Raw genomic sequence first — 21,394 nt, 5'->3', positions numbered from 1 at the left:
CCCCCCCCCGCCTACGTCTCCAGGGCGCTCGCATTTCCTCTCCTGCTTCTTTTCTTTCGTTCTTACCCACTTTCCATCCTATGAGCTTTTCCTTCAATAACACCTCTGCACACAGAGGCTGGAGGAGGGCCTATTTACCCCTTTCACAATCCCAATAATACTGGGCATTCCCATTACCACCTTAATCATTATATTCCCTGCCATACTATTCCCATCACCAAACCGACTAACTAATAATCGTATAATCGCCATCCAACAATGATTGACTAAAATAACATCAAAACAACTAATACATATACACAACCCCAAAGGACGAACCTGATCCCTAATACTCACCTCACTCCTTTTATTTATTGCTTCCACAAATCTGCTAGGGATACTACCCCACTCTTTTAGGCCTACCACCCAACTCTCAATAAATTCAGGAATAGCCACCCCCCTATGAGCTGGATGTGCAAGGCTGGGTGCCGTCCTAGACCCAACGCATTCCCATGTCTTTTAGAGCCTCTCAACACTTTTTCAAGACGCACTGTTCCAGATACTGAAATCCCAGCGTCAGAGGAGGGGCTCGGTGGACTCTAGCTCTTCCCAGTACTCAGGACCGATGCACTGCCGAGGGACCCTCTCTAAAATTTCTTCAAACCCAAACTACAACACAGAAACGGCCTGCATTTTTAAGGGAGATGTACAGGAATGAGGTGTTAAGTGGTACCTACTACCTTTTAGAAACTTACCTTAATTCTTCTGGGACAAACCATATCACTGAAACCGACTTAAGCTGAAAGTGACCACCTGCATTCACTGTGCCGGATCAGTCTTCCGTGTTTAGACCGAGAGGCAAGTCAGTGAACCTTTCTTAGCACAGCCTGCAGCTAGTCTCAGCCCCACGTTAAACTGTTTCCCTAAAAAATGCACAGGCACTGACCTGTGTACTCTGTTCCAGAAGCCACAGAAGAGGTGGTGGAAGCGTTCTCCCAGTCCTTTTCGCCATTTCTACTGCCACAGCGGCTCGGAGACAAGAAGCCTTCAACAGACTCTGATCTAAATAATAAATAACACTTTAATGCCTCAGAGAGAGAAAAACATTTGGGGTTCAGAAGGGTATACGTGAGCACCAAAACAAACTCGACCCAGAGGCTTTGAAACAAGAGGACGGTGATAACTTCGTCCCATTCACAGCTATACATCCAAGTCCTGAGAACTCAGCAGGCACTCCGTAAGTGTCTGCTGAATGACAGAATGAATGGTTTGGCCACATGACAATCGGCAATTAACGCAGTAGGGTGGTAATACAAAGATCAGAGCTCAGAGCTGATGACTGTCACTAGAAACGCTCTTTTCTGTATATGGGTATTATAGTACACAATAATGAAATACTGACTTTTAGCTTCTAAGGTACATATATCCTAGAGAAAGAAAGAGACAGCGTACAAGAGATCTTTCCTAAGTCACGAGCAATAATTCCTTACTTTGGAATTATTCTAAAGGGGAAGAAAACTAGAGGCCGGCACTATACAGATGAGGTACTTTCTGTTTTTACCATGATTATATCACAATCGTAGTGGCAACGACTGATGTACAATTACGGTTAATGTCTTATTGGTGTCATAATTCTACAATTCTGAAAGATAAAAAACTGAAAGATGAACAGACCTCTTTACATATAAATTTAACAGAAACCCGAACTGTCCTAGTGAGCAACACTTATAAACATTTGTGACTACGGTTCGTTCACTGGGAAATATAAAGTAACGTTTTCTATGAAAACGCTTATGCTGCAACTTACCTCGGGGTCCTCCTGCCTGAATGCACACTCTCGCTGTCGCCTGTGTTCAGTGACGCCAAAGAAAGGCTAGAGACTGAAAAGACACGATAAATTTGTGATCCTGAATAAAAAACAAGATTAGAAATTCAAAAGGAACAGCTGGAAATTAGTTTCTTTTCCTTTTTAGATGCATAATATGCTTGCATGCGTGCACGCACAATTTATTCAAAATTAGCAAGGAACTACTTTTGAGAAATAATGAAATAAGTGAGGAATTCAGAGGCGCAAACTTCCAGCTGGAAGATAAGTGAGTCACGGGGATGAAATGTACAGGGTGGGGAGCATAGTCAATAACTGTGTAATATCTTCGTACAGTGACAGGTGGTAACTAGACTAACCCTAGTTATGGAAACAGGTGGTAACTAGACTAACCCTAGTTATGGAAACATCAAATGAATCACTATGTTGTGTAACAGGAACTAACACAGTGTTGTAGGTCAATTATACTTCAACAAACAAACCAACTCATAGATAAAGAGATCAGATTTGTGGTTACCAGAGGTGGGGGGAGGGAGGGGGAACTGGAAGAAGGTGGCAGAAAGGTACCACTTCCACTTATAAGACAAACAGTGCTGGGGATGTGATGTACAGCAAGACGATTACAGTTTATAATTTATCTAACACTGCTGTGTGATATATGACACGAAAACTGCTAAGAGTAAATCCTAGGAGTTCTCATCACAAGGAACAAGTATGTTTTTCTTTTCCTTTAATGTTGTATCTATACGAGATGAGATGATGGATATTCAGTAAATTTACTGTGGTCATCATTTCATGATGTATGTAAGTCAGATCATTATACTGTACATCTTAAACTTATACAGTGCTGTATGCTAACTATATCTCAATAAAGCTGGAAGAAAAAAAAAAAGAAATAATGACAAAATGAATTGCTGTTAGGATTTATTCCAGAAACAACGTGGTAATATGAGATATAATACAGTGTTTATAAGAAAAAAGTGAACACTAAGAAAAGTTAACAAAGAAATTAACAAGAAGAATAGAATATATTTAGGAGTATCTAATTACCAGGTAGAAAATTAATTTATTAATTTCAGCCAATACTGGGTATCAAAAATTTTCACTGACTAGAAAAGGTAGAGTTCTCTTTATTCTTTGAATTGAAGTATAGTTACTTTACAATGTTGTGTTAGTTTCTGGTGTATAGCAAAGTGATTCAGTTATATATAATATATATATATACATATATACATATATATATATATATATATATATATATATATATATACACATTCTTTTTCAGATTCTTTTCCATTATAAGTCTATTACAAGATACTGTATATATATATAATATATATATATACATATATATATATATATATATATATATATATATATATATATATATACACATTCTTTTTCAGATTCTTTTCCATTATAAGTCTATTACAAGATACTGAATATAGTTCCCTGTGCTGTACAGTAGGTCCTTGTTGGTTCTCTATTTTATATATAGTAGTGTGTACCTGTTAATCCCAAACTCCTAATTTATCTCACCCACCCCGCCCCTTTTCCCCTTTGGTAACCATAAGTTTGTTTTCTATGTCTGTGAGCATTAGAGGTCTCTTTAAACAGTCAATGTTTTATGTTATTTTCCTTCAGTTTTAGAATTACTCTAGGAATTCTCTAAAATTTTCCATGGCATTTAGTTTTAATAAAGTGAACAGTAAAAAAAATAAGAGTATGCATGTTGAATTTAGAAAAAAAAAATTATCTCAACTCCAGAAATTATAAATTTGGATTTTTGACCATTTGTATCTTAAAGGAGGGACTCATGAACTCCTGATCTTATATTCCTGGTTATACTGACATGTTCTGTACACATTCCAGGCACACAACGCTTATCCTTAAATTTACCAGTACAGAAAGGGCAGTTAATGATCCAGGGAGCTGACGTCTGAGGGCGAGCTCCCTGCCAGGTTAGTGTTTAAGCTGGATGGTCAGCCCCTGCGTTTGCTCTGTTGGCCACATGCATGCGCACATAATACACTCAAGTCACCGGAAGCATCCTCTGCTCGTTCTGGTTCTGCACACAGGGAGTGTGCAGTTCAGCCCCGAGCACCCCCAGCCAGCGTGACTGCCCGGGCTGCTGTGGCTATGAACAGACTTCTCACAACGCACGTGTTACCTGGAGGACCTTTTATGGGTGTTTTGGGGGATTCAATGTGGTCTCTGTGGATAGACTTCGGCCGCTGCTTTTTCTGCTTTGCTCCCTGAGGCCGAGGCTTGATGACCGTGTCCATGTCTTCCATGAGCTTCAGCTGCTTGCGCCTCAGGTACTCCTGCCGGATGAACTCCCGGCGGGCTCGCTCATCTTCCTTCTTCTGACGTTCTTCCTCGGTTTTACGCCTAGGAAACAAGCGGGTACACTTCTTTGTGCACAACACTTGTCAGGTATGCGCTTACGTGAGAAGGAAGAATGGTTCAGCCCCTGGGAAACTGGTTCATTTAAAATGTACTTGAGATAATTTAGGTCACTTAAATATACCATTAATAAGTAACTACTTAAAAAATGTGTGTGTGTGTGTGTGTGTGTGTGTGTATGTGTGTGCACGTGCGTGTAAAACCCAGGGAAATTACTTTCAATTAATGTTTCTGGAGAACTTTAAGATGTCTCAAACTCAGGATAAAAATATGCAATCAAGTAACACTCTGGGAAAATAACTTCTAAAAAGCACCCCAAATCAGCGTTGTCTCTATATTCTGCAAAGGTCCCTAAACACCGTTAACGAGAGTGAGGGGGACACCACCTCCCACGGACCCCAGGCAGCGGCCCCCACCTGGTCTCCTCTTTCTTGTGCTCCATCTCAGCTTCCAGCTGTTGCTTCCGCAGCTGGGTCTCTTTCTCCCTTCTTAATCGTTTCTCCAACAAAGCTGCCCGTTTCATCGCCATATCATTTTCTGCTTTTTGATCATCCTAAGAGTGAATGTCATTGAGAAAGAGGAAACATCTGAGGCACCAATATCCTCATGTTCAATGCTTGTGGCCACATGGAGGGGTCACTCTTAATAACTGAAAATCCAAACTGTCTAGTGAAGCTCACTCCAACCGCACCATAGATGGACACGTTCCAAAATTATGAGGGAAGAAATGAATTAAAGTGGTAATACTTTTACCAAGTAACAAAGGACACAAACTTCTTTGATTACATGTTTTCAAAACTTAGGAAGTTAGCAAAGAACAACATTAAAAAGGGGGAAAAAAAAAAGACAAAGTTTTTTTGGGCCCTGATAAATAACTGATAGAGTGGAGAGTTTCCCGAGGATTTTTAAAACTGCATTTAAATTGTATTTAAATACATGCTTAATATAGAAAACTCAAGTAAAAGCGTCAAAAAAATTAGCTACCCAAAGCTGTATCACATAAATGAAGCTATTGCTGCATGATTTTTTTTTAAAAAGTTGAGGTCCTGACAGTTTGCTTGCTGGGTTCTGAACTATACCACAGGTTTTTCCTTTGAAGAGAAGACGAGCATACTTATACTCCTAACCCCAGAGCTAGTCCATGACCTGTAGGTGTCCTGAGCCTGCCCCAGCTTCTACCTGAACGCTCAGGGAGCTCAGAAGTCAGGAAAGTAACCAGCTACAGAAGTGGTTCCCTGCCGTAACGATGCCTTGCTTATTAATTCAACAATTAGGCATGCGTGTCTAATACATTCACAACATAGTGTCAGACGTTACAGGTACTAAAATATGAAAAAGATAGGGCACCTCAGGTTAAGGAGCTTCTAGATCCCACGGGGAAGAGGTACAAACAAGGTGCTTTGCACAGAAACCCAGAGAGAGATGAACTCTGAATGCAGAAAGTCAGAAGATACCATTCAAACAGTCAGTCCAAACATTCACACGTCTGTGTCAAACACACTACACACACTGCAATTTGCCAGGCACTTTACTATGCTCTGGGGATAAGGAGATGCAGTGTCTCTAGGAGTTCACAGTCTAAGAGAAATCGTAACAGAAGCAAATCACAAGGTAGTTGGAAATTCTGGGTCAGCAGCATTACTATGAGGATGTTTAGGATACAAGAGACACAGAGGAGAACATATTCACATCTACCCAAGGAATCATGAAAGGCTGCAGCAAACAGATGAGGCCTGAAGTTAGTCTTACAAAACATCCCAAACAGAGTTATGGGGGGAGAGGGTGGACCAACAGGCTTGGATCAGTCTGTGAAAGGCCCCTGAATACATGCTGAGGGGTTTAAGTTTATCCAACAGGCAACTCTAAGAGACTCCGTCGATTTATGCTGCCAAGTGGCAGTGTGACGAATGGGACCATGACAGAGGCAGGGAGCCCCGTGAATGAGCTATGACCACGGCCCAAGGGGGGAGTACTGGGCAGCGAAAACTGAAGTGAGGAAACGAGTGTAGCGAGGGACTGTACGTTTTACACCCAAGGATGCCCCTCTGTTCTCCTTTCTCTGCAGAGGTGCAGAGGTGGCAAGGTCTCTAAAATTAAACACAACTATTACTGTCTACAGTAGCAGCCTATTTAAAAAAAAAAAAAAAGTTCTACACGGTTAAGAGACAAAACACAACCCCCATTCAAATTTCTAAACATTAAAAAGGGCCGAGAGGGCCATCTCTCAATGACCAACTTAAAAGTAAGCTACCAGGTTCCAAAATTTAATGATCCTAAGTAAAACTAACGATTGTAACCACTTCACAGTACTCGCGGGTTTTGACCCCAATAGGACTGCTGTACGCTTCATTTAAAGCCCGAAACTATAAACTGTTGCCACTGAGTGCTGTCTTTCTATCTATATTCCCAATTGTGGAGCTATTCAGGATCACAAACTATTTACTTTAGCCCCTTAACTAAAAAAAGAAACACGAGTAGCACATATATACATGTTTCTGATTATAAAAAACCATATAGAGCTTCCCTGGTGGCACAGTGGTTGAGAGTCCACCTGCCGATGCAGGGGACACGGGTTCGTGGCCCGGTCCGGGAAGATCCCACATGCCGCGGAGCGGCTGGGCCCGTGAGCCATGGCCGCTGAGCCTGCGCGTCCGGAGCCTGTGCTCCGCAACGGGAGAGGCCACAACAGTGAGAGGCCCGCAACCGAAAAAAAAAAAAAAAAAAATATATATATATATATATATATGTATATTATTCCCTATAGGGAATTTGGAAAAACATAAAGATGAAAAAAGGGATGACAGGAGAAACATTTTAAAATAACATTAGGGCTTTTCTGGTTCTAATACCTATGATAAATTCCAAGATCTTACCATCACGAGGTGATACTGTTCAGTATTTGTGTTAGTTGGCTGTAGTATTGTTTAAACACATGTCATACCCAACACCAATCCTGAGATTAGGGGTCATATGCTACACCTTCGCCAATGCTTCTAGAGAAGCTATTTCAATGACAACTGCTCCAATTATATACTTTTAAATGTTTCACCTTGTAAGACTCTGTCTGGTCAGTTTTCAAAAGATTTTTTAAAAAACAATACATACAAGGGAAGACGGTCAGTATTAAGAAAATAAACTAAAACAGACTTACATGCAATGCCAAGTTATGAGCTTTTTACAGAGTGGCCACTGACCATCTTTTGGAAGAGTGTGAATCACCTGGTTTTCAAAAGGCTTTGGTGAAAAGTGAGAGGGAGTCAGAGGGACAAAAACAGCACGTCTAAACATGCACCACGATGTGATGAAAGGAGGACTGTTCTAGAAACCAATGTGCCCGAACAGAACTGCAGTCCACAAGGGGCGGGCCAGAATACATTTTAGGATTAATGGCAGACCTGTAACGAGAAGGGCGGCTGCTAAAGAAGCAAGCGCGCCAACTGAAAACACCCACCAGCGAAGAGGCCTAGGGCCACGCGGGCTGGCTTTACCTTAAAGAAGAATCCACAGCATACTTTCTGCTCATCATCAACTTGCTCTTTATCACTTTCTCCGTCATATTTTTCAACAGATACATCAGCCTTTTCAGGGGCTTTCAAATCTGAGAGGGAGACTTCGATCAGATTAGCACTTTTAGGAGCAGCAGGTGGGAAGGCAGGTCTGCAAGGAGGCTCTGCAGGCTGACTCACGCAGTCCTCGCCCCGGGTGGGCCTCGCGGCCTCTGTGGCGGGCCGCGCCAGGCCCTCGGGAGCCGCAGGGGGCGGGGCCCGCGCCTCCTCGCCCTCCAGGATGCGCCCGTGCTGCTCCCGAGGGCCCGTGGGCCCCTCCCCCTCCTCCTCCCCCTCCTCGCGTCCGGACTCCTTCGCTTCCGGCTCTCCGCCGCCCCCCAAGCACACGAAGGACCTGGTCTGAATGGGGACCTGACTCGGAGAGAACCTCCTGAGCCGAGGGAGGCTGTCCACAGAGCGAGGAGGCGTCAGCGTTCGGTGCAAGGGCGTGAGTTTCAATTCGTTTGGCCTGGGAGTTCTCTGAGTTTTGACGGAGAAGGAGGCGCTCTTCCTGGCAGCGGGCTGCGGAGACGCGTGGGCAGGGCGGGGGGCTTCGGCCGGCGGCCGGTGGGGCTTCCCTGCGCGGGCCGGCCGGTGCGGAGAGGGCGGGGGCGGGGAGATGACCCAGGCCTGCTGCTCGCGCATGTGCATCAGCAGCTCCTGCTGCAGCGCCAGGCGCTGCATCTCCCGCTGCAGGACGAGCAGGGAGGCGTTGAGCCTCTCGATGGAGCGCGTGTGCTCCAGCAGCTCGCCGTCCTGCGGCGGCTCCTCCGCGGGGCCGGCCGGGCTCCACGGCCCCTCGGGGTCGCTGGGCGCGCTCGGGGACGGCGGCCACCTGCCCACGGGGCTCTCCGCGCCCTCCTTGGGGTCCGCCGGGGACCCGCTCCTCGGCCCGTTCGCCGTCTGCGGCTCCTTCTCAGGCAGCCGCTCCGCGTACGCTTTCCCGTCTTCCGCGCCAGCCGCCTCCTCCCGGGGCGGGGAGGGGCCGTCCCCTTTCCTTTTCACCACGGTGAGAAAGGCCGTCCGCCCCACCTTCTGCCTCTGCCTGGTGAACGCGGCCTCCATCCTCTTCTTTTGGGCCTCGATGGCCCGCCGTTTCTCCTCCAGCTTCATCCTGAGATGCACCACCTCGGAGGCCAGCAGCTGCGTGGTGTCCCGGCCGTGCGGAAGGCCCGTGTCCTCTGGGGTCTGCGCCCAGGCCACCACGTGAGGGATGTTGAGCTCCGAGCCCTCCGGCGTGGTCTTCTGAGAACTGCTGCCGCTGCTTTTTCCGTCGGTGGGATTCAGCTTCCTGAATTTCTGTTCGGCAAAGCTGGTCATCCTCACGCCGGAACTGGAGGAGGCGCTGCTCCCGGGCTGGGACTTGGTGCTGACGGTGCTGGGACAGGGACTCAAGGCCTCTCTGGGGTTGTAGTCCTGGAGGAATTTGGACGTGTCGTCCACGTCGGAGTCCAGACTCACGGTGTAGTCTCTCAGGGAAGAGTCTTCATCCATAGTTTCCGGAATGTCGTCTGAAGGGACGTGGATCCCCGTGTCCACCTCCGTGTTGTCAGTGACGGGGCTCGAGGCGCCTTTCGTGTCCGCGATGCTCTCGGGACTGGACTGGCTGCGCGGGACGCTGGAGTTCAGGACGCCCATCTCCTGGCTGTGGAGAAAGAAGCCGTTCGCAAGCTGGTCCGGCCGAGGGGTGTGGGCGGGCTTCTCGGTGTCGTGGATTATCTGTAATGCTTCTTCGATGCTGGGGGTCCCGACCTGACTGCCGAACTCATCGAGCAGCACTCTGCTCTGCAGAGCTCCGTTCGGAAGCCTGTGAGCCATGCTCTGCTTAGAACCTACTTCGTTTGTGTCCAGGGGCACGTAGGCCGTCAGGCGGCCGTGAGAGCCCACGTGAAGTCCTTGTTCAATGCTTCTGGCTCCCTCCTCCCCATTTACTGGCTTGAAGGACAGATTTTTCCTCATGTTCTTGGATACACGACTGTTGTTCAGAGTAAGTCCTTCATTACTAATAGAACGAGTGATTCCTTGGCTTGGAGTGGATCTCTGTATACTACTTTCTTTATCAAAGGAAATATCAAATGAAACGCCATGCACTGATGATCTAAGAAAAAAAAAATTAAAGAGAAAATCTTTAAATAATCCCAGAAAGGAAACAATCTGATATCACTGAACAACAACAGTTATTTGAAATTATGCCCCCTTTCTTTCCCATTTCTCATAATCACGTTGTCCTCAAGGCGAGGGTAAGGCTGTCGGGCCACCCGTCACACTTGGCCCCTTTGGTCACTCTATCATCGGCCCACGTTGCCCTTTTCAAATGCAGGTACTAATTAAATTGCAATCTGGCTAACAAGGGGGTGGGGGCGGGGGATGAGCAGTTCTTGAGAACGTTGAGTACACTAAAAATAAGTCTCTGTGTACCTTTTCTCCTTGGGCCATGTCCCTATGAAGCCGTCAACATAGGACATAGATGAAGACCTTCTTATTCCTCCTTCAAATGCATAAAAGTAAAAGTCATTGAAGTCACGTAAAAAAAATTTAACTTACAACAATTTAACAGATTTCACATAAGGTAAGTGGAGAAATAAAGATCATTTTGTTAAAAGCAAGCATAGAGAAACAGAGCCCTTTTAGTGTGTCATATGTAACACTTTTTAGAAAAAAGAACTGGATACTTTTATTTACATGTATTCTCAATCATTTTCTAGTTAACCGCTTAAATGGCATTTTCCTAGGCTTTTTCAAATACATTACCTGAGGCTGAAGGATGAGCTTGGGGACGTGAGTGTCTAGAAGGCAAATGAGGACGCGAGTGTGTAAGCGCAGCTCCTTCCCCACTGCAACGTAAAATACACGTCAATCAAATGTCATAAAGTGTCTAACTCTTGCATATAAATTTTAGATACAACAGCTGAAGTCGGAAACAACACTGTCACTTCCGACTCTCCAACCTAAGTGAAAAAAAAAAAATATAAGGAAACATAATATAGTGTTTAAACCAAAGAATGGCGGTGATTATATGTATCTCTATGTATTTTATGTCTTTTAGCCCAAGAGCTTGAAACACTACTTTCATGTACAGCTCAACGTCCTTGTGAGATAAGATACGGCACATTATTTTCATTTTACAAACAGAAAGACTGAGAATTAAAGAAAGTAAAGTCGTCAACTTGCAGTATGCTGGTCGAATCTCAATCTCTAAAAGTACAGGAACGATGAATCCTTGTGAAAGAGCCTGGCACCTCCTGCTCGCGGGCAGTCTGCACGTCTTTAACACTTAACATTTTTTTCTGATTTAACTCCACCCTGTTCCAGTTAATGCAGCGGATCACACAGTCTACTTCTCAGTTTCTGATGACATTTGGCCACAATTTAGTTTTTCTTTTTCTACGTTTTCAGTCCACCACGGCCTACCTTGTAGCAGGCGAAACTAAGCATCCCGACCCCAGTGGGCTGAGACTAAGCTGGGAGCAGGACGCAGTGACCTCTGCAGCTCTCTGCGACCACGCTACCTCTCGGCTAATGCAAACCGCGAAGATGAACAAGCAGCTAAAGGATACAAAGGTAAACCACGATGCTGCATTCTTATCATTTAATGAAAGCTTAATTCACGAGCTTTCCAGAAGCAACAACGCCCGGAGCACGGGTGTACCTTCGCTGTCGCTTAGCTCCCACAGCCCCCGCCCCTGCCCTGCACATCAGTTTCCTCTCACTCACGTCCCCGGTCGTTTCCTGGGAAACCCGGGGAGAGGACCCCACGCTGCTCCCTGTCTCGTCCGTCTCTCTCATCCCCGCTCCAGTAGCCTTTCCACAACCTCTACCCTTCCTACATCTACAACAGGAGTGCAATCCTGAAGAGATGCAAGTTCAGTTATTAAAACAGGTTCACTCTTTTCTTCCTCCCCAGGTAATGGCTAAACTGTTGTACCTTCCTACAGTTGCCTTACTTCATGCCTGCACAGAGGATTCTGATGTGGGGTGATTCCCGTACAGGTTAGTAGCCAAGCGTGTGCAGTAGCTGCTACAAATGTCTTGCTTTGCTGTCTTTTTCCTTTGGCTTTTTTTCCTCATAAGGTCACCATTCAGGTGCGATAACATTTGTAGATGTGGCTGCATTATTCTCAGGAAGAGCAGAAATCCTTGAATCCTTCCCCAAAAGTTCTACAATGGGAGAACTACAAAGGGACCATATGGAAACTCATAGAAATGAAAGGATTACACAGTGACTCTTCAAGGAAAAGGATTCAGACATCCATCTGGTTATAGGAAGTTCTTCTGCTGGGAGAAAGGAAAAGGGGAGCCACTCAGATATCTGAGAGACAGAGAAGAGGTGAGTCTTCCAGAGGATCTTAAGACATTTCCCAGTGTCAGAAAGGTGGAAGATCGTCCACTCAAGTTCCTAGAAATAATAATCATGGAATAACCTAGTCTTTAACTGGAAAGTTTCAGAGGTTTTAAAGATTTAACAGTACAAGAGTTACGACCCAAAATACTGAGTGTTTTCTAAATTTTCAGGGAAGGAAATGCCACTGTCTAACCAACCCAGGAAAGCACTGAGTAAGTGGCGTGTACAAAGAAGTTTCCGACGGGATAAAACAGAGACGCTCCTAGATCAGCCACATTCTAACCTAATCTCTTTGTGGCAAATCTCAGGGGTGGTTACAAAATAGAAAACTTCGTGGAAGTAAGAAAATTTATAGGAGTAAATCAGAGGGTAAGGGAAGGAAAATGCCTTCTTGATCTGAAGGAAATACTTAGGGAGATGAGAAGTTCACAGCGCTAAGGAGCCCTACAAAGGCACTAACAGTACTGTAGGGGTTCTGTCCATGCTCATTAGCACACAGTGGAGAGAGAAACTTCTTAGACGTGAGGAGGGAGTGACAACTTCAGTACAAGTTCATATTTCATGCAGAAAGATTCAATTCAATTTCTTACTCATAATTTTTAAAATGTATTTTTAACAGATCTGCTTGAATTTCTAAAAAATAAATAAATAAATAAAAATCCCAAAATACATCCGTTTTAAACTTAAAATAAAAATCAGGTAAGTTAGGGAGCCCAAAGTCAATACACATTTTAGGTTCTAGTAAATACGCATTAAAAGTGCTTATAGGATCTGCTGAAAGACATTTTTAAACAAATTAATGTCTCTATCACAGACTTGGGTCAGAAGTCAGGATTATCCTGCTATTAAATGTTTACTTTGCTTCCAATTCAGTTCCTGATACTAAGAACTGAAGCATTAGATAAAGATTCAACAGTACAATAAATATTCCACTGTGCTCTATGAATAGCTACAGTAACCAGCAAACAACACAGTAGGGAAAACTGCCTCAAAGATTAAAAAATTATTAAAAAATGGAAAATTAAAAAATTTCCCCCTGGCCTAAGAGTTACCTATCATTTAAGCATCATATAATCTCAATTATAAACAAGTTATGCAGCAAAAGTTTAGTTTTAGGCTGATTATTTGGACCTTCGGATAATATTCCCCCACCTTTCAGTGTGATTCATAAAAGCCTATTTATGAAACATTCACTTCAGTGTAAATTTCAATTACGGCGATGTTAAAACAGGCTTTAATAGGGTAAGTTAATTGAAACTTACTTAGTTCAAAGTCCAACTGAAACTTTAAAACCTCTAACGTAATAAAATTTTGATTTCCTGAGTGAATGGAATCGATGTTCTGGACTCTACCTTGGGGTGAAGTCAGAGCTGTCCAAGGCGTTTCTCTGGGCAGCAGTTAAGACAGGAACTGAGGGCAGATCGTCCACAGGTTCAGCTACGGGAAAGGAAAAAAACCCTCAGAATTACATAGTTAGCATGTTTCCAACACTGCTTCAAGAATTATGAGCCACAAATAAATGTTTAAGTTTAACCGCAATTTTCCTTGTTACTTATAGAGAAATCTTAGCATATTCCATTTTCTCCTTAAATAATTTTCAAAAGGACAAATTTTCTTTAAACTGTTCTTGGAAGTGTTCTGGCTTAAAAAAATCCACTTGATTGGGGCTTCCCTGGTGGCACAACGGTTAAGAATCCGCCTGCCAATGCAGGGGGCACAGGTTTCAGCCCTGGTCTGGGAAGATCCCACACACCAAGGAGCAACTAAGCCCGTGCACCACAACTACTGAGCCCACGTGCCACAACTACTGAAGCCCACGCGCCCTAGAGCCTGTGCTCTGAAGCAAGAGAAGCCACCGCAATGAGAAGCCCACGCACCGCAACAAAGAGTAGCCCCCGCTCGCCACAACTAGAGAAAGCCCGCGCGCAGCAACAAAGACCCAACGCAGCTAAAAATAAGTAAATGAATTTAAAAGAAATCCACTTGATTAAGGCTAATTGGGAGGAAAAAAAGGCTTAATATAAGATAAATACACATATTTAAAACAAAAATAAACGAGTGTCTAATTTTGCTAAAAGCTTTCACAGAACTTCAGTTACACGTGGTCACTTTTACGTCTATGAAATAGTTGGTGTTTTGGTAATCAATTAGAGACAGAATTTCATTGGTTAGCAATTAAAACCACTGGTATAGTTGACATTTTTGTAAATAACGCTCATTTATTTTTTGCTTTGGAGACCTAATATAACAGCTGTTGAATATTTTGAATAGTGGGCTTCACAGATGAGATCACACGAAGCAACGTACATGAAAATGCCATGTTAACGGTGAGAAGCTGTACAGTATCGTTTGTGGTAACTACTGAAGACACCTGGCTTTACGCAGTGGCCTTCAGGAAGGGCCTCAGCCGCTCTCTGGGTCTGCCTCGTTACATGACAGCTCTGCCCCAAGCAGCTCGGAGGCACAAGCAACACTCGTTTCCTGCATGTTTTACAGAGTTTGGCCTGGGACGCAGCGGGCCAGCTGACTGAAGGCAGCTCATGCTACTCACCAGAGCGGTATCGCCCTCCCACGTCCCTCACCCACTGCCGCCTGAGTACACAGTTTTCCCTCCTTCTGGATCTCCTTCTCTTCTTTGGTATTTTTTGAGGGAAGGGGTGGGGATGGGGAGAAATAAAGGAAAATGCAAAAATGTGGCACCAAGGAAAGCAGCTCGCTAGCTGGGAGGCACGGTAATCCCACTCGGTGCTGGGCAGGCCACTGGCAGCAGGAAGAACCCAGAGTTACTCCGGGGGCAAGTTCTCTAGTGGGCCCACACTTTTAGCGCGTGGAACTGATTTTCCCCTACAGACATGAAACTCTGGTCTTACAATGGGAGCCGATGGAAAATTTGTTCTGCTTTAGAGGAAATACAGCAAGATTGTTTTTGTTCTTCATTTCCAGAGATCTTCACGGTAACTTACCCCTTTATTTCTGACCAGTGTCCTTATTATGAGCAATCAACAGATCGTGGTACTGTTAACAATCACAAAACCTACTAGGGTTAAAAATAAATATAACAAGCCCCTTTATGGTTTAAGGGCAAGTTCAAATTACAGATTAAAGCCAAGCCATAATTTGAGTGGCTTCTGGGCAACAGTGTTAAAAACTCAGACTCTAACAGGGAACAGAAAGCTAGGGATGGGGGTAAGAGGTGCAAAGAGAGGAAAGTGGGGAAACAGTTACAGCTAAAAGTCCCACGGCATAAGCCGTGGGACGCAGGGCTATTCTCGCCACCCCCTTTTCCTCCCCTACACCGTGTCTGTCACGGAGAATTCAGTGGCTTTAAACGTTGAGAGAGAATTTATCAAGGCTAGACTAGGAAACAGCAACAGGCTTCCCTGTAAAAGAAGAACCAGGTGAGGCTATCTGAACGCTCCATGCTGCTTGTTTACGGGAACACTGATCACCTCCTTGCGGACGAGCATCGCGGGGCTGGACGAAGGAGGGCTTCACGACCTCAAACCACCAGAAGAGCTCCGCCATGAACACCAGGTAGTTACTCTGTGCGAGAGGCAAGAAGTTGTTAGGAGAGAAAGCACGTAACGCCCGACCAGAAAGCAATGACAGAGAGTTACCTATTAAAACACAGCTCGAAACAGCATTCACCCATCAAAACCTGTGATTTTTTTTTTTTTTTTTAAAGAAATGCTAAAGCTTATAATCCCTAAGGCTGTGCTGTGGGCTACCTTCTCAGAAGCTTTCCATTCTCAGTTATATTTTCTTTCTCCTATACGTTTATTATTCTCCTCAGCTAAGTCCTTCCCGCTTGGCTTTTACACGTGCTCAAACCCCTGCCACCGAACGCGGCCGAAACCGGCACGCGACCCTTCACCCTCTCCGGCTTGTGTCCACCCGGCCTGCTCATCGCTTCGGACTTCTGTACCACCGGCCTCTCCCAACAACCTGCTCTCAGCCCTCCTCTCCCTAATCCACTCCAGTCTGGCACTCAGGCGCCCTCGCTCTAAGCCAGCATTTGCTCAGGTCACCAATGTCTGTGTCACTAAATGAAAAAGATTTTTTTCGTCTTCATTGCCCCCAAGCCCTCAGCAGCATTCGATACCCCTGATGTCTGAAAACCGCCGCCCACACCCACCAGCTATCGAACGGCCCCCAAAGGCACGACTGCACTTGCACGTGCACTCTGTATTTCTCTCACCGTGCCGGTCGTCTTCCCCACAAGTCTGATCAGGTCCCATCCTTATTTCCCCGAATGGCAGCCACCTTCCCAGTGCACAAAGCAAACCTGGGAGTCACCGCGACACCGGCCTCTTTCTCCCCTCGTACCCGATTCACCGCCGAGGCCTGCAGGTTCTGCGCCTCAACAGCCCTGGAATCCACCCACTTCTCTCCACCTGCATCGTAACTACCCTCACTCCAACTGTTTCCGCCTCTTGGTTAGCACACAGTCATTTCTTCTTCGGCTTATGAAGCCAAACTTTTCAAAATGCAACACCCCTTCCCCCGCTTGCCCTTGCCCTTGGGAGACTGACTACAGTTTACAAGCGGGTACCTGACTGGGTCCCTTTTCAGTTTCTCCAGCTTCATCTAATACCATATTCTCCAGGGTTCCTCATCTTACCCATCAGAGTATATGGTCAAAAGGACAAAGCTGTGCTCACCACTACATCTTCAGTGTTTAAGACAGTGCCTGCTACATAACAGATGTCCAATAAATATTTATTGAATGAACATATAAATGAATGAATAAACACATTAGAAGAAAGGCCAGTCACTGGCAAAGCGTCGAAATGTTGATACGGAATATCTCTGGGTAGTAAGATGATTGTGATTTATAGTTTTTCTCTATACTTATCTCATAGTATACTTTCTAAAACCAAAGTATAAAATTATATTTAAAGCACTGGTGCTAGGTTCCAGCTCTACTAGTACAGTTCACTGAAAGCTATGTATATCTTTTGGAAAAACACTGTTTAAGTACCCCATAATTGTCTGTTGATAGGAAATTAATTACCATCTTAAGGACCCTGGAGCTCAGCATCACTAATCATCAGGGAAACGCAAATCAAAACCACAAGGAGTACCACCTCACACCTCACACCTGTCAGAATGGCCATCGTCAAAAAGATAAGCGATAACAAGCGCTGATGAGGGTGTGGAGAAAAGGGAACCCTTGTGCATTGTTGGTGGGGATGTAAAATGGTGCAGCCACTATGGAAAGCGGTATGCAGATTCCTCAAAAGATTAAAAATAGAACCACCATATGATCCCGCAATCCTATCTGGGTACATAAGCAAAGAAAATGAAAACAGATCTCTTGAAGAGATATCTGCACTTCCATGTTCACTGCAGCCAAGACATGGAAACGACCCGAGTGTCCACCAGCAGATGAATGAAGATGTGGTGTATGTGCAGCCACGAGAAACAAGGGAAGTCTGCCATTTGCAACGACACAGACGGATCTTGAGGGCACCGTGTGAAGTGAAATAAGTCGGACGGAGAAACACAGACACTGTATGGCATCACTTGTACGTGGAATCTGAAAAAGCCAGACCCGCAGAAACAGAGAACAGAGTGGTGGTTCCCAGGGACCGGGGTAGGGGAAATGCGGGAACACTGGTCAAGGGTGCAAACTCCCAATTATAAAATGAATACGTTCTGGGGATCAAATAACTGTAGTTAATGATAACTGCATTATATACATGAAAATTGCTGAAAGGGGAGATCTTAAATGTTCACAACAAAAATGGTAATTATGTGACATGATGAGGGTGCTGACTGATGCTATGGGGATAAACATTCTGCCGTATGTAAGTGAATCAAATCAACACGCTGTACACCTTAAACTTATACGATGTTATATGTCAATTGTATCTCAATAAAGCTGGAAAAAATTTATTTTAAGCACCTTGGGAAGATAACTGTCCTAATAACATAACTGTACTGTGTTTGGCCACTAGATGTCAGCATAGTAAGAAATAATTTCCCCAGCAACTAGTTTATGAAGAGAATTTCTTTCTGAATTTACGATGATTAAACAGCAATAAATCTGTCGCCATATTCCTGGAATGGTACCAGATTAGTTTCATTTAAGAGCTCTTCTTTCCTTCTTTCAGTTAAGACAGTCATGCAGCTATACATTAACGTTCTTAAACACTGTAAATGGTATCAAAGAATACAAATATACAGAACATAGAATAAAAAGTAAAAGGATACTTTTAACTCCTCTCCCTCAAATCCTAATACTGCACTCAGAAGAAACCGCTGTTAACAGTTCTGTGTTTCTCTCTCTACAGACCTTTTCCCACGCCTCTGTATGTGTGTAGATGTGCATACCAACAGAAAAAGGATTTTTAAAATATATGTAAACTGCATCATGCCGTATATAATGTGTGCTTCCCGCACGCTTCCCTTAGTAACTCCTAGCGAGCTTTCCGCATCAGTAAGATACGCCTGCCTCCTTCAAGCAGCTACTTTCCAAGACGTTCCAAGTGTGGCCCTCCCAAGGTGAACTGCTGCCAACTCTTCACCACCACGAACAATCCTTATACGTCCTTCTGTGCACTTGAAATGTGGTTAGAGAATGCCCATCTGCCCTCTAAAAAGAGCACACCAGTTTACAAGTCCACCAAGAGGGGAAAAGAGGGCTCACTCCCTATCCCCCCACAAACAGTTGTTACTCAAGTTAACAGAGGACAAGGCGGCCAGCACCATGGACCGAGCAACCTCCTGCGGGCTTAGAGCCTCAAAATACTCATTTGAGGTCAAAACTGTGGTTCTGATAATTTAGCAGAGAACACAGAAAGTGACCAAAGTCTACTCTGCAGCTAAGTATCTATTTTTAAAGTGCCTGATTGCAGAAAATGTCTTTGTATCTGGATCATGCCCAGACTAAGTTGATCTAAACATCAGGGATATACGTTATTTATTGGAAGTCCAAGGTATACAACTTAAGCAAATGTAACCTTACAACTCAATGTATTTAATGAGGTCATTTTTTTTCTTTGAGATCTCAGTAAAAGTATTTAAATTTTTTAATAGGAAGCGCCAGAAAAAGTTACTGAGATAAATATGAAAATATCTCCTAACTTCCATTTTGGTAAAAACGGCAAAGTGTAATTAAACATTCAAAATCAGTCAAGGTTTTTCTTGTGATGTGCTGGACAGTGCGGGGTGAGCGCTATTCTGGTCAACAGGGGCAGTGGCTTATTCTGGAAACACCATTACCCCTGGCTCCGTCAATCTGCCTTGCGGTAAAGGAGAAACGGGTACAGGAAAAAGAGAGAGAGACCAGAGAACAAGAATTCAAAGCATCACAAGGCACTAGCATTGCGCTGGGAGGGGTCCTTTAGCAGCTTCTATGAAGGCGGGCATCGCAAGTACAATTAGGACTGACATAGAGGTGTTCCTCTCAGACTTCAAACAAATCGACTGTAAGATCACTTATTCCTAAAGCCTTGAAACAGAAGTGTTAACTCCAGGCAGGTGTACGAGAGCCGTGAAGGATTTCTGCAGCTGCAGCTGCCGGTAACAACAAGGGCAGCGTGTTCCCACCATGAAGTTCTGGAACCTGCAGCTCAGAAGCCATCCCGCCTGAGACACGCGTCTGTCTTCACCACTAGAAAGAACGCCCTAAAAGGACGGGGCGGGGTCTTTGTGTTGTCTGCTGATTTATCCCAACCACCTAGAACACTATGAGGCGCTCAGTAAACATTTCTTGAAAGAAAGGCACTAAGCAACGGCCCCGAAGCTAAGAGGTTGTGTGACGTCCTGGAGCAAGGGACAAGTGTATGGCTAACAAATGCGATGACCTCCTAAAAGGTTCATTTCCAGATGACTGTACTATTTCCTTCCTCCTTCCTTTCCCAAGGCTTTGCCTCGAGTTCTGGGACCTGAGGGCCCCTTCTTCCCAGACAGAGTCCACTGTCCTGCTGAGTGTCCCGAGCAGCCACACCTCCTGCATGCTCCCCACAAGCGGCAGCAGCCCTCCAGGACCCAGAAACGCTTACTGGCTTATCCTCTATTTTGCTAACAACATCAGAACAACGGTTTAATTCTGTACTGTGACATTAAGTTTAGCTTTGTACTACAAAAGAAACCTGTAGCTAACAGTGTACGTTTTTAAAAAATAAGAAATGAAATAAAATCAGCAGAAAAATCAAACAAAAACGACTTTTTCAAGAGTTCTTTTGCCTGAAATTACAGTTAATTTTGTAAGCTTAAAGCAGCTATCCTGTTTATGTACCTGGCTATATGTTTTTTCAGCAAACTTGAACAAACAAAGGGGAAGAGGGTGGTTGAAATACCTTTATGGAGGAAGCGGCATACAGCATGTCTTCCAGGGCGAAATGGCAACACTGGTTCAAATATTCTTGGCAAAATTCTTGAATCAGCTGCAGATTATAGAGGCTATCAGCCAAAGACATGGTTTCTTTCAAGCAAATATCTTCAAACAGGAAAAGAGCCACAGGGTTAATTCTGATAACGTACATTTCATATTCATTTTGTAATCATTACCTTAATACAGATACGCAGCTACATAGAGTCTGTCTGACCCACACATGTAACGGCAGTGATCTGCTACACAGAGGCTTAGAGACCAAGCACTCCTTTGCTCAGCTACCTCCTAGAATGATACATAAATGTTCTTCTTAAAAGAAGCCGCCGTTACTTATTAAATTTACTGTCTTAAATATTTCTTACCATCTATTCGCAGTTTAGAGACATTTCAGTGGAACACTTACCTTCTAATCTGACGACACCAGGACAGTAAAAATGAATAAGGGCAGCTAACGCACAGCCATCGGAGCCGTCTTTCAACAAATTTTCTACCAACGGAATGCAAGGCAGTTGCTTAAGCAATGTCTGCTCTTTCCTGTAACGAGCCTACATAAACCTAAAAAAAAAAAAAAAAAAAAAAAAAAAAAAAAAAGAGGTGAAAATGAGTAAGTACTAAGCAACATACAGGAAAAAGACAGTATTGTAGATTCCAGTGTATCAGTAATAAAATATAAGTCAAGAGACATGAGAACTACTCACCAACATCCTTCTTTTCTAAACATTACCACTAGACCTCACTTCACCAACGGCACTTTGGTTCTGAAGCCAAGTACTTAACGTAACATTGCAGCGCTCATTTATGTGAAATTCACTTAGCCTAGGAATTTACATGTAAAAGCATCACAAAATGGATTCTGAACATTTGTTATCCAAAACATCAGTTCTGCTCTTTTGCAGATGATGAAATTCATTCACTTTAAGGTTAGACTTCACTTAGACCACACGTTCTTACATGGA

At 44.2% G+C, this 21,394-nt stretch overlaps 1 protein-coding gene across 1 annotated transcript in view; it reads right to left on the bottom strand.

The window, feature by feature from the left end:
* CAMSAP2 (calmodulin regulated spectrin associated protein family member 2) overlaps positions 1 to 21,394 on the bottom strand; it is a 99,872-nt gene that overhangs the window by 4,140 nt on the left and 74,338 nt on the right. The window contains exons 5-15 of the mRNA XM_007456134.1: positions 20,842 to 20,983; positions 20,404 to 20,543; positions 15,547 to 15,640; positions 13,450 to 13,534; positions 10,507 to 10,589; positions 10,174 to 10,243; positions 7,699 to 9,853; positions 4,627 to 4,763; positions 3,975 to 4,195; positions 1,787 to 1,859; positions 926 to 1,041 (exon numbers count right to left, since the gene is read on the bottom strand). Coding sequence (XP_007456196.1) covers positions 926 to 1,041; positions 1,787 to 1,859; positions 3,975 to 4,195; positions 4,627 to 4,763; positions 7,699 to 9,853; positions 10,174 to 10,243; positions 10,507 to 10,589; positions 13,450 to 13,534; positions 15,547 to 15,640; positions 20,404 to 20,543; positions 20,842 to 20,983 — 3,316 coding nt within the window. The remainder of the gene's footprint in view (positions 1 to 925; positions 1,042 to 1,786; positions 1,860 to 3,974; positions 4,196 to 4,626; positions 4,764 to 7,698; positions 9,854 to 10,173; positions 10,244 to 10,506; positions 10,590 to 13,449; positions 13,535 to 15,546; positions 15,641 to 20,403; positions 20,544 to 20,841; positions 20,984 to 21,394) is intronic.

The sequence above is a fragment of the Lipotes vexillifer genome, unplaced genomic scaffold, assembly GCF_000442215.2.
Source record: "Lipotes vexillifer unplaced genomic scaffold, Lipotes_vexillifer_v1.1 scaffold1201, whole genome shotgun sequence".
NCBI classification, from domain to species: domain Eukaryota; kingdom Metazoa; phylum Chordata; class Mammalia; order Artiodactyla; family Lipotidae; genus Lipotes; species Lipotes vexillifer.
Note: the sequence above shows the minus strand (reverse complement) of the source record. Positions and strands in the feature narration are given on the sequence as shown.